The sequence below is a fragment of the Lynx canadensis genome, chromosome C2 (genome assembly GCF_007474595.2).
Source record: "Lynx canadensis isolate LIC74 chromosome C2, mLynCan4.pri.v2, whole genome shotgun sequence".
NCBI lineage: Eukaryota > Metazoa > Chordata > Mammalia > Carnivora > Felidae > Lynx > Lynx canadensis.
In genome coordinates, this window is record NC_044311.2 from 86,915,607 (window position 1) to 86,929,112 (window position 13,506).

At 35.9% G+C, this 13,506-nt stretch overlaps 1 protein-coding gene across 1 annotated transcript in view; it reads left to right on the top strand.

Annotated features, from left to right (window-relative positions):
* The window catches only part of UBXN7 (UBX domain protein 7), a 59,475-nt gene that overhangs the window by 29,162 nt on the left and 16,807 nt on the right, over positions 1-13,506 (top strand). Inside the window, exons 4-6 of the mRNA XM_030328642.1 lie at positions 3,328-3,393; positions 6,708-6,820; positions 12,427-12,573. Of these exons, the coding sequence (XP_030184502.1) occupies positions 3,328-3,393; positions 6,708-6,820; positions 12,427-12,573 (326 nt within the window). The remainder of the gene's footprint in view (positions 1-3,327; positions 3,394-6,707; positions 6,821-12,426; positions 12,574-13,506) is intronic.

Here is a 13,506-nt window from a genome sequence, read left to right on the forward strand (position 1 = left end):
AATAACATTAACAAGAATTTGGAAGCAGTAATTCCAACCCCTCGTGGATGACTTTGGGACTTCAAGACTTGAGTGGAGGAAGTAACTGCGGATGCGGTAGAAATAGCAAGAGAACTAGAATTAGAAGTAGAGCCTGAAGATGTAACTGAATTGCTGCAATCTCTTGATAAAACTTGAATGGATGAGGAGTTGCTTCTTAGGGATAAGCAAAGGAAATGGTTTCTTGAGATGTAAGCTACTCCTGGTGAAGATGCTGTGAAGATTGTTGAGATGATAACAAAGGATTTAGGATATTACATAAACTTAGTTGATAAAGTAGTAGCAGGGTTTGAGAGGATTGACTCCAGTTCTTAAAATTTTATTTATTTATTTAAAGAATCTCTGCACCCAATGTGGAGTTGAAACGCACAACCTCAATCAGGATCAAGAGTTGCACACTCCACTGACTGAGCCAGCCAGGTGCCCCTTGATTGAGTCCCAATTTTGAAAGAAGTTCATCTCAAATGTTGTCAAACAAAATTGTATGCTGCAGAGAAATCATTTGTGAAAATAAGAGTCAATTTATGCAGCAGACTTTATTATCTTAAGAAGTTGCCACAGCCACCCCAACTTCAGCAACCACTGTAATCACTCACAGCCATCAACATAGATTCAAGACCCTTCACTAGCAAAAAAAATTACAACTTGCTGTAAGCTCCAACAATGGTAACAGTTTTTAGCAATACATTTTTTAAAATTTTATTTTAGAGAGGGTGCCATTGAGGTAGAGGGGCAGAGGGAAAGAGAGAGAATCCTAAGCAGTCTCCATGCCTAGCACAGAGCCCAATGTAGGGCTAGATCCCATGGCCCTGGGACCGTGACCTGAGCTGAAATCAAGAGTTGAACACCCAACTGACTGAGTCACCCAGGTGCCCCAACAAGAAAAATGTTTTAAATTAATGTGTACATTTTTAAAGACATAGTGCTATTGCACACGTAATGGACTACAATATACAGTTGTTCCTTGAACAGCTCGAGGGTTAAGGGAGCAGACTCCCAAGCAGTTGAAAATACGCATATAACTGTTGATTCTCCCCAAAATTTCACTAATAGCCTGCGGTTGACCAGAAGCCTTACCAATAACATAAACAGTTGATTAACACATATTTTGTATGTTATATATATCATATACTGTATTCTTAACAAAAAGTAAGCTGGAGAAAAAATGTTATTAAAAAATCATAAGAAAAACTTTACTGTATTTGTTGAAAAATATCCGCATATAAGAAGAGCCTTGCAGTTCAATTCTGTATTATTCTATGGTCCACTTTAGTGTAAACATAAATTTTGTATGTACTGGGAAACTCAAAAATTCATTTGACTCGTTTTAATGTGATATTTGCTTTATTGTGGTAGTCTGAAACCAAACTTACATTATCTCTGAGGTATGCCTATAATAATGATCCTAGTACTAGATGTGTGTCGTGTGTGGACTGAGGAGAGGTTCTTCGGTTTTTGGGTTTTGTTTTGTTTTTTTAGAGAGAGAGAGGGTGACCAGAGGAGAGGGCAGGAGAGGGAGGAGAGAGAGAATCGTAACTAGGCACCACGTTCAGTGCAGAGCCCAATGCAGGGCTCAATCTCGTAACATTGAGATCATGACTTGAGCCGAAACCCAGAATTTGACACTTAACTGACTGAGCCACCCAGGCGCCCCTTTTATTTTTTTTTCTGGGGACAGATTCTAGGTTAGACTTAGCATAAATGAGGAGGAAACAAATAGGAGCAGATAATGAGCACAAGAAATCTAAGGGGTTGGGTGCAAGGCTAGCAAAAGAGGAAGTAGGAGACATCAGGTGCCTAATAGAAAAGGGCTAAAATGGGAAGAGAGTGGGTATGTGTGTGTGAAATAGTGTAGAATATTGGGTGGCCTGCCTTTGGCAGTTTTAAAAGTAGAAGAAAACTATCTTTTATATGCTACCTCCCCAATCATAATATGCTCTTTTTAGGCAGCCATTCTATGCCTTATCCTTTGATACCCTTACTTTCTTAATTTATGGTTAAAAAGTATCTGATAATGAGTTTTAAGAAGGCATTATTTGACAGGCCATATTATTCTTGCCAGAAACATACATTTGAAATAGGAACTCTTGATTAAAAATAGTTCCAGGATTGAAAAGAGTAACATTCCTTGCTGCTTGAAGGGAGGAGAAAATACTGCAGTATTTAAATTTTAAAAATTTCGGTTAAAACAAATTCAATATAAATAAAATCCAACACAGAACTAAAACATGGAAGTTTCTTTCTCCTTTTCTTAATCACATCTCTTTTCCTAGAAATAATACTGTAATTCTTTAACATAAATACACAAAAGTACATAAATTATATACAAATAATACTTTAAACAAAAATGAGTTTTTAAAATATATGGTTCTGCATTTTGCTTTTTTATTCCATTGCTCTTAGAAAGAATTATATAATGACATACACAGACTTTTGGGAAAGATGCTTTGACATGGGTGGAGGACTTTTATACTTTGTATCTAACCTTACTGCTCAATTTATCATTTATTAACGCAAAGCATTGTTCTGTTTACATGCTGGCCAAGCATGCCATAAGCCAATTTAATAATTGTTACCCATATTTTAAGAATTGTTAAGTGTCCTTGTTTACTATATATAAATGATCTGGTTTATTGTAATGCACATACATGATCTGGCAAATGATTTGAACATATGCATATAGGAAGATAACATTTTTATTATTGCTTTCTAAACTTCATCTATAAAATACTTAAGGATTGGGTAATAGACACTAGACTGAGTATCAGAAGACCTTGGTTCTGTTCACTTTCCTCTCATTAAACCATTGTGTAACTGGAAAAAAACTTTCCAAAATTAAAAATGTTTTTGGTGTTTATAATTCTGTGAATCCACTCACTAAGAATATATAATATTAGGGATTAGAAGTTAGGTACTTAAGTGTCAACTAAAGGGTAGTCCGATTCCTTAGGCTAACCTAAATTAGATATTTGCAGCATGTATATAGCTTCATCACCAGGGGGAGTCCTCCTCAAAATCTTCTTTCTTCCTGTCTTTTACATAAGTTTGGTTAAGTCTCTTAACTGGGCCTTAATTTTCTTATTTGTAAAACAAAATGGTTGGGCTGAAGATGGTTGAGTTTTTGTATATGAATGACTTAAAGGTTTTAAAATATTTTAGTTTTTGAAGAGGACACCTTTATAAATCTATGAGTGTTTTAAAGCAAGATGTGCAGATAAGGAAGTTTTTAGAGTTGTTTCAAAATTAAGATTTAAATTTCTGTATCAATTCTATTTTTTTCCCCTAAAGCTCCTAAAAGACGACGGCCTGCACGTTCAATATTTGATGGTTTCCGAGATTTTCAAACTGAAACTAGTAGGTATCTTGGGCCAGTTTATTATCTCTCTCTTCCTCCTTCTTCTCTCTTCTGTCCTCTCCCCTCACTCTCCCACATAGAAAACCACAAGTTGGAAAAGCACCCATACACTCTGCTACAAGTCAAGATCCTGGTTTGTTTTATATAGGTTGTTTTTTTTTTTTTAAAGGAAAAAGATGATTAATCTAAGGAGTCACCTTATTTTATTATTTATTTTTAAAATTATTTTAGAGTGTGTGTGAATTGGGGATGGGGCGGGGGAGGGCAGAGAGAGAGGGAGAGGGAGGGAGGGAGGGAGGGAGGGAGGGAGGGAGGGAGAGGGGGAGAGAGAATATCTTAAGCAGCCTCCATGCTTAGCACAGAGCCCAACATGGGCCTTGATCTCATGACCCTGGATCATGACCTGAGCTGAAATCAAGAGCTGGACACTTAACTGACTGAGCCACCCAGGCACCCCACGAATCACCTTAAATTTTTAAAAAATATTTTTATTGTATCTTATTATTACTATTTTATTTTATTTATTTTTATTTATTTTTTTATTATTACTATTTTAGAGAGAGAGAGCATGGGAGGGGCAGAGAAGGAGAGCATCCCAAGCATGTTTTGCATTGAGCACAGAGCCTGACTTGGGGCTCAATTTCATGACTGTGAGATCATGACCTGAGCTGAAATCAAGAGTTGGATGCTCAACTGACTAAGCCACCCAGATATCCCAGGAATCACCTTAATTTATTTTATTTTATTTTATTTTATTTTATTTTATTTTATTTATTTTATTTTATTATTTCATTTCAGTTTTATTTATTATATATGTATTTATTATGTTTATTTTTTATTTATTTTGAGAGAGAGATAGCAAGTAGGGGAGGGGCAGAGAAAGCAAGAGACAGAATTCCAAGCAGGCTCTGTGCTGGCAGCACAGAGCCCAACATGGGGCTTGAACTCACAAACTGTGAGAACATGACCTGAGACAAAATCGGGAGTCGGACGCCCAACTGACTGAGCCACCCAGGCACCCCTGAAATACCTTATTTTAAAAGGAAATTGTGAGTTCAGTCTGTGATTGTTACTAACTTCCCCTTGAGCTGAATTGTTCCAAATGCTAACCTAACTGATGATAGAATAATAAGAGTGATGGAGAAATGTAAGAAATCTGGTAATTTACAAAGTTAATCAGCTTTTGAACGAGCACTTAAATGTTGACTATAATAAAAGAAAAAGGTGGTTTCCCCCAAGGTCTTGATATCTCACCTCACATCAGTCATAATGGATAGTACCAAATAGGCAAGAAATAAGAAGTGTTGGCAAAGATGTGGAGAATAGGGAACCCTTGTGCACTGTTGATCGGATTGTAGATTGGTGCAGCATATGGAAAACAATATGGAGGTTCTCAAAAAATTAAAAATAGCAATACCGTATGACTCAGTAATTACAATTCTTGGTATTTATCCTAAGAAAACAAGAAATATGCACCCCTGTGTTTATCGCAACATTATTTTCAGTAGCCAAGATATGGAAGCAACCTAAGTGCCCATCAATAGATGAATGAGTAGAGAAGATACGGTATTACACAATGGAATATTACTCAGGCACAAAAAAGAATGAAACTGGGGCACCTGGGTGGCTCAGTTGAGCATCCAACTTCGACTCAGATCATGATCTCACGGTTTGTGAGTTGCAGCCCTGTGGTGGGCTCTGTGCTGACAGCTCGGAGCCTGGAGCCTGCTTCAGATTCTGTGTCTCCCTCTCTCTCTGCCCCTCCCCCACTCGTGCTCCTCTCTCTCTCCTTCAAAAATAAATGAACATTAAAAAAAAAAAAAGAAACCTTGCCATTCATAGCAACATGTATGGACCTTGAGGATATTATGCTAAGTGAAATAAGTCAAAGAAAGACAAATACCATATGATTTCACTTACGTGTGGAATCTAAAAAAAAAAACATGAACAAACAAGCAAAAAGAGACTCCTGCATGCAGAGAATAAATTGGTAGTTGCCAAAGGGGAGTGAGAGGATAGGTGAAATAAATGAAGAGGATTAAGAGATACAGGGGCGCCTGGGTGGCTTAGTCCATTAAGTGTCTGACTCTTGATTTCGGCTCAGGCCATGATCCCAGGGTCGTGAGATCAAGCCTTATGTCAGGCTGTGCTGGGCGTGGAGCCTACTTAAGATTCTCCATCTCCCTCTTCTTCCTTCCTCCCCAACCCACTGCTTGCATTCATGCATATGGGTGTGCTCTCTCGCTTGTTCGCTCTCTCTCAGAAAAAGAAAAGTCACGGTGATGAAAACTACAACATTGAGAATATAGTCAGTTAATACTGTAATAATTTGTATGGTGACAAAGGTAACTACACTTACAGTGGTAAGCATTTTGTAATGTATATACTTGTTGAATCACTGTGTTACACACCTTAAAGTAAAAGAATATTATGTGTCAACTATATTTCAACTTAAAACAATAATTGAATAATTGGCCAAAAAAAAAAAAAAATCCCGATAGCTGTCAGTTTAAAGGAATGACCATAATGAAAATGGATTATTGTAGTGTATTGAAAAACAGAACAGGAAAAAGCCACACCACCCAAAGCAGCCACTATTAACATTTTGGCTATAATTTTTTGGAATAGGTTTATATCTTTCTGTGGAGTTAAGTCAGAATGAGATTCTTGGCCTTATTCTTTTAGAGGATTTAGTACTGATTTAGCAATGGAATCTTAAAAGGAAAGTTGTTTAGAGAATATGTGAAAAACTATTAGACCATGCTTGATTTTGTAGTTGATTTATAATGAGCTCACTGAAGCACAGGTAGGCCTTGTAACTTTGGAGAGAGTTGAAAGGGAACCCAGACTAACTCTGGTCATTCAGGGAAGCCTGTGCACTTCCAGGAGAAGGTGACAACAGGTGGTGGTGGTCTCTTACTGTCAGAATCTTTGAAGATTGGGAATGTAGCTAGAAACGGCAGATACATTAGGATCATTGAACTGGATAAATGGAGATGGAGTTTTCTCCTCTGCTAAACTTGGTTTGGAATATGAAAAGGAAATATTTTCATTGTGTGACTCTACTATAATTTTCAGCTTTTATCCTTCCTTACATTTGGATTGAGAGCACCAGCTAAGTCTTGAGACTCCCTCCCCACCTTGCTTTGTTTTGGGGTTTGTTTTTAGAATCAGCATTAGATATTTGCATTTGCATTTGGGGTCAGGCATGTTGTTCAGAAATTCTTGCAGTTGATGCATGTTTTTTATATTTCTAGATGCACGGCTTTTATTTTCTGGCTAACTGAAATTTCCTTATCCTCCTGTGCTGCAGTTCGGCAAGAACAGGAATTAAGAAATGGAGGAGCAATAGATAAGAAACTGACTACCCTTGCAGATCTTTTCCGGCCACCCATTGATTTGATGCATAAAGGCAGCTTTGAAACAGTAAGTTGTTGGAAATTTTAAGCGTTAGGTATGAATCCTTTTGCATTTTCAATGCCATTTTTTTTCTTTCTAAGAACAAAAAAGTTTCCAGCATATAGAGAATCGGCATCTTAATAAGTGTGACACAAGTGTGAGATACCTACAAGTTTACATGATTTATATTTATGCCAGCAGTAAATGAGATGATTTGATAAAAATCCTTTTATTACCCTTGTGTGGTATCACTTTAGAATCTTTGCCATTTTGGTAGCTTTTGAAAAAAATCTTAATGTGTTTTAGTTTGTGTGTATCTTTGATTAGTACTGAGACTAGTGTGCCTGTGTTTATTGGCCATTTGTGAATTTTAGGTATCTTTTGCCCATATTTCTATGGGAATCTTACTGTATTTTAAAAGAGTATCTATGTAGTTGCAGAATATATTCTCCCTCAGTTCTTGGTTTTAATTTGGCTAACGCCAAAGAAAAACTTTCCAGAGCAGGTTTATTTGATTGTCTGCTAAATTATAAGCTTAATGAGGGCAGGGGTAACATGTTTCTTTTTATTTTGGTAATCATTGAGACCCAGTTTATGGTATTTTATAGAAACATAGTATTTGTTAAACAAATGAGTTTAGTTAGGATTTTAAATATCCTTCTCTTGAAGTGTTCAAACAGCTGCTTTTGTGTGTTGACTAGCATGTTAATGCTCTTTTGAATCAGAATATCATTTCCATAGATGTAAATCACTTAAATTTTAGGTAAGTCTTATCTGTTAGGATAAAGTGGGTCAAACAATAATCACAAAAATGAAGTTTGTAGCTACATATTTGGAAGTGAGTTATGCTTGATTTTTTAAAAAGATTTTGTACTTTGACATATTCATATAGTGGCCTAAATGAAATACTCAGGATTAAAAATTTAACTGTAAACCCATTCTTCAGTTTTAATTTTCTGAATTGTAAAATCTCAGAGTGTTTGTCTGCAAGTAACAGAAAATCCAAATGATGGTGATTTGACCAAACAAGCATTTCTTTTTGTCATGTAAAGAAGACTAGAGTTGATTGAGGGAGTTTTTGGTGTTCATTAGTCAGCCCAAAGATGTTTTCTTTCTTTGCCTTGTGATCTTAATATGGTAGCTGTGTATCCTCTCTACTGTTCTGGTGATAATTCAGCCATTGAGAGAATAGCAGCAATATAAAAGGCAAAAAGGACTTGAGTTTGTTTTGCCATGTTTCCCATTTTTAGTAGCTTCTGAGTTGCTCAGGGCTGAATGAAATAACTCTGAGTTTGATTTCGTTTGATCCCTTTGGGCTCATAATAGCAGTTACTTTGATGCTTGTTCGTTGAGGGAAAATGTGAATCTTGTTTGATCTTGTCCTCTGAAGTTTGATTCACTTTAAGTTATTATATGACCTGTTTTTCTTTGTATTTCATGACCTATATTATTCACAGCAGTCTGTCTTTTATTTACTGATAATATTAAGCTTTATTGTTTACAAGTCTTTAAATGACATAAACACTCCCACAAAAGGTAGGCATTTAATTATGGCTAGTGGTAAATCCATTAGTTTTATAAAAATTAGGGAGGTAATATACAAAATTAAGTCACTGAAGATTAAGGAGGTGAATGTTAAAAATTAGAGGGACACTCTGGCTGCTCAGGCAAAAGCCATAGGTTTGGGCACCATTTTAGATGTAGATTTGAGCTACAGTTTTACTGGTTTAGAAACTGGACTTTCTTAGTGTAACTAGAGGTAGAGTATGTTCAGGTGTTCTGGTTCATGCTAACCAAATGAGAAACTGATTAATTCACTTCTTCACTCAGTAACTATTTATCAAAGCCTTCTATTATAAGGCCTTGTTCTAGGTAATGGGGATTATATTTGTTGGGATAAAGATTTGACGGCATATGAGAGACCAGGAAGAAAAAAAACAGCTTAAAACTAGATAGAAGTCCAGATTGTTAGTGGTTCTGCTATATAAAGTTATTAGGAGTGGAGTTTTTTTCTGTATTTCACTGTTGTTTCCTAGGTCTTGCTTGCTTCTGTTCATATGATTCAAGATGGCTCACCACCTTGTTTGCTTTCCAGCCAGCATCAAGGAGGGGGAAGGGGCACACTTTTTCCCTTGAAAGGCACAACCTAAAAGTTGTACATATCACTTCTGTTCACATCCCATTAAGCAGAACGCAACAACATAGCCACACATAGCTGTAAGAGACACTAGAAAATCCAGATGCTTAGCAAAAATTGGAGGCTCTGTTACTAAGAGGGAGAAGGGGAAAATGGGTATTTGGTACCTATACGCAGTTTCTGCCATAGGGAGATAGTGATAAACAAGCTCAACAGAGTTCTTGCCATCAAAGAGTTTATAATCTAGGGGGAGAAACAGACTATAAACAAATAACATAATATGTAACATATATTTAGTGTATATATATATTTTATATGTATGTTTGGTATGTGTATATATATATATAGAGAGAGAGAGAGAGAGGCAGAAGGGGAGGGAGAGAGGAAGAAAAATTTCAGGTTATAATAGTTGCTGGGAGAAAGAAAAAGAGAATAAGGGAAGGAGAGAGGGCTGTTTTTTTTTTTTTTTTTTAAATGTTTATTTTTGAGGGAGCACGCGTGCATGTGTGCACAGAAGCAAGAGAGGGGCAGGGAGAGAGAATCCCGAGCAGGCTCTGCACTGTCAGTGCCTGGGTGGCTCAATTGATTAAGTGTCTTAACTCCTGATTTTGGCTCAGGCCCTGATCTGACAATTCATGGGATCAAGCCCTGCATTTGGCCCTACTCTGACCATGCATGCAGAGCCTGCTTGGGATTCATTCTCTCTCTCTCTCTCTCTCTCTCTCTCTCTCTCTCTCTCCAAATAAATAAGTAAACTTTTTTTTTTTAAAGGTACAAGTGTTCTTAATGGAAATTAAAAGCAAGGTTGATTTCATAAGTTTCACATATGTCTATAATTGTGATAGAACAGAACTGTTTTAGATAGTAAGATCAGGGAAGATTATGAAAGGATGAGATTTGATAGAAATCTGAATAGAGTGAAGGACTATGAATCATAGGAATGTCCAAGGGAAGAGCAGACAAAATAGTTAAGTGTAAAGGTACTGATATTGGAAATATCTAGGCCTATTTCTGATACAGCCAAGAAAACCCGTGTAGCTGGAACTGAGTGAGCATAGCACTTAGGATGAATGATCTGACCTGGGCAACAGAACATTTCTTAGGTTTTCTTATTTCTCCACTAGCCCATAAGTTCCATGAACACAGGGACTTTGTTTTATTTACTGTTCCACAGTGCCTGGGAGAGTTTCTGTACATGGTTGGCCCTCATTAAATCTGTGTTAAATGATTGAATGGCATAATCTGGAGTACATCGTATAGAAAGAGTCAGAACAATTTCCCTGATATTCCTTAATGCATATTTGTTAAAGTTTCCATTCAGTTACACATGCACCTAGTCCTAATTACTAAGAGTAATTTCAAAAGTACTTGCTATAAATGTGAATAAAAATAATTAACATTTCCATAAAAAAGTACTGTGTATATTCCTTCTTAGTGTTATATATATAATATATATATATATTTCCTCTATATCCTTGTTTTTCATACTTTCCTGATCTGTCTGGGACTGAGAGAGAGGTTAGTCTTTACTGTTTCCCCCTTGTCATGATAAATCCCATCACATACCTATTTGGTGTAGCCATATTTACCCTTGCATCTCCCTGTAATGGCTTTTAAATATTGACTCAGACAGCCTAATAGATTACAAGAGGGAAGATTCATCATTGTCCCATGGTCCACTTACACCTCTAGCCCTTGACTCATATAATTTGTATACTAAGTGAGATTGTGTTAAGACTCTCTTATAGTTAGTCCAGATGTTGCTTTGCGTGAAATTTGTATCCTCTGTGGTTCCTTCCTTCTAGCAGTAGTTTCTTAATAGATCTTCAGATGTTTTTGCTGGTATAAGGTTTTGCCCCATGTAAGCTTCAAGAAGGCAGGGGTTTTTGTGTTTTGGTAACTACTATAACCCACCATCCGTAACTGTACCTGAAACATAGTAGACACTCAAATACTTGGTGGATGAATGAATCTGAACTAATGAAAGCATGAATATGAATGAATGAATTTTTAAAAAATAGAAATCAAATGAATGCATCATTTTTAAACTCTGAGCTTTTTAAAATTTATTTTTGAGAGAGAGCGCATGAGCTGGGGAGGGACAGAGAGAGAGAGAGGGAGGCAGAGGATCCAAAGCGGGCTCTGCACTGACAGCAGAGAGCCTGACGTGGGCTCAAACCCATGAACCATGCTGTGATGACCTGACCTGAGATCGGATGCTTAACCGACTGAGCCACCCAGGCTCCCCTGGACTTTTATTATTTTTGACGTTACACATTTTTTTCCTTGTCAAGTGCTGTAGTCGGGGCAGATGTAAATTTACCTTGTGTGTTAATTTTTTCTTTATTCTCAAATAGTTTTTCTTCCATTAAAACAGTATAATTACTTACTACTCATTTATGAAATCTGTATGCATGCTATAGGTAAGGAAGTAAGTGGGGCACTACTACATCCTAGGAGCAAGGAGTTATTATATTTATATACTTTAAGCCTTTGAATACAGCTTCCTGACTCAAATACATGGATAATTCTTTTTAGAACTTGGGTTTTCACTTGTGGAATCAGTAGTGAATATTAGAAAATGATTTTCTCTGGGGGATTCATACAAAACAATAGGATAATAGTATTTTCAAGATTGTATAAACCTTAAAACAGAAGATATTCTTAGTTTTGCATTTTATGATACTTTCAAAATGTTATGTTTTTCAATTGTTATTAATCTGAGTTAATTGATTCTTAAGATTTTCCCATGTCAAATTGATTAGGAAAAGAATATTGTTCCAGGACAAAATTATTCAAAACTATGGCTTTGATTTCACTTCCTGTGCAGAGGTTTGAGGTAGCATTTGCTCATTTGCTTTTGTGCCATTCTTTTCCTGTTCATCAACATTTCTTAGGTCTTTGTGATAATGAGGAACTATGAGGCAAAAAGTACATACTCATGATTGATATTTGTGTTATACATTGGGGAGTCTTGGAGATCATTCTGAAATAGTCTGTGATCCTGTGATCTCATTTTTGAAACCCATTCTTAGGAATAATAACCCCAAGAGAAGAAACCCTCAACAGCTTTTACTGAAATGTCTAGGGTAGTTCTATAAAATAGCAATAGACACATACTGCTTACATTTGTTTAAAAGGAGAGATATTTGTGGATAGGGATTGGAAGAGACGATATGATAGAATTACATGATTTTTTGACCTAGTTTGTGGAATCTTTTTTAGGTAAAGATGTTTAATGTACAAAAAAATCTAGCCATTAGAATAATAACAGTGTGTAAATGAAAAGCAGTTCATTTAAATTTGAAAAATGCTTGAAAATGAACCTTATAATTACATACATATACTCAAATTAATGTATAGATACTGAAAACTCTAGATGTCATATTTGAGAAAAAATTTTGTATTTATATGAGGACAGCTTCTGAATTCTGAAACATATCAGTTACCAAATAGAAAGTGTTTCTGACAAATGTTATATAACTTTACTCTACAGGCCAAAGAGTGCGGCCAGATGCAAAATAAGTGGCTGATGATAAACATTCAAAATGTACAAGACTTTGCATGCCAGTGCCTCAACCGTGATGTGTGGAGCAATGAAGCTGTGAAGAATATTATCCGGGAACATTTCATTTTCTGGCAGGTGAGGAGAATTAATCAAAATTTTTGTAGTATTTTACTATTGTAGTATGAGATGTTGGGGAGGAGGCAGTAGGTTATAAAATGGGAAAAAAATTAACAGTTAAATTGTGATATATGAAAAAGTAAAACTACCCATAATGGCTGAAGTAGTAAGGACAAGTGAAAATAAGGTCAGCAATGAAGAACTCCTAAGGGAAGGAGGAAAAAGAACCAACCTATGTAAGCCATGTAGTATTTATATCTCAGAAGAGTTGATATATTTCAATAGAATGTACAACTATACTATTCAACAGAAATATAATGTGAGCTACATAAGTAATTTTTCCAGTAGCCACATTTAAAAAGGTCAAAAGAAATAAGTGGAATTAATTTTAATATATTTTTATAAAGTCACATTCTCTCATATAAAACTAATATTAAAATATGAAGTGGTGTTGTTTGTTTGTTTTTTGGTGTTAAGTCTTTAAGATCTGGTGTGTATTTTATATTTAACCAGTATCTGACTAGCCACATTTCAAGTGCTTCAATACCACATGTTCTAGTGGCTACTATAATTGACAGTACTGATGTAGAAGTTCTTGAAGTAATGGAAAAACATTTGACTAAGGCCTAGATTTTAGCTTGAGTTTGATACTCCCATCTGTGTGTCCTTACATTTATCACTTAGGGTCTTACTGGTTCTAGTTTCTTTTTATATAAATGATCCAAGCTAAGGTTAGATGATCTTGCTCTGGTTTTTTATTTTATGAAAAATAAATTGAAAATAAAAACTTCTGAATGAACTTAATTCTTTTCCCAATGCAAGATATGCTATTGATTTGCCTGTTCTCATGTGTTATAGGCCCCTAAATTCAACATGATTTTTCTGAATGGTAACCTTTTATTCGGCACCTGTTGATTATCTCTTTGCCTAGCATTATGCCAGGCACTTGAA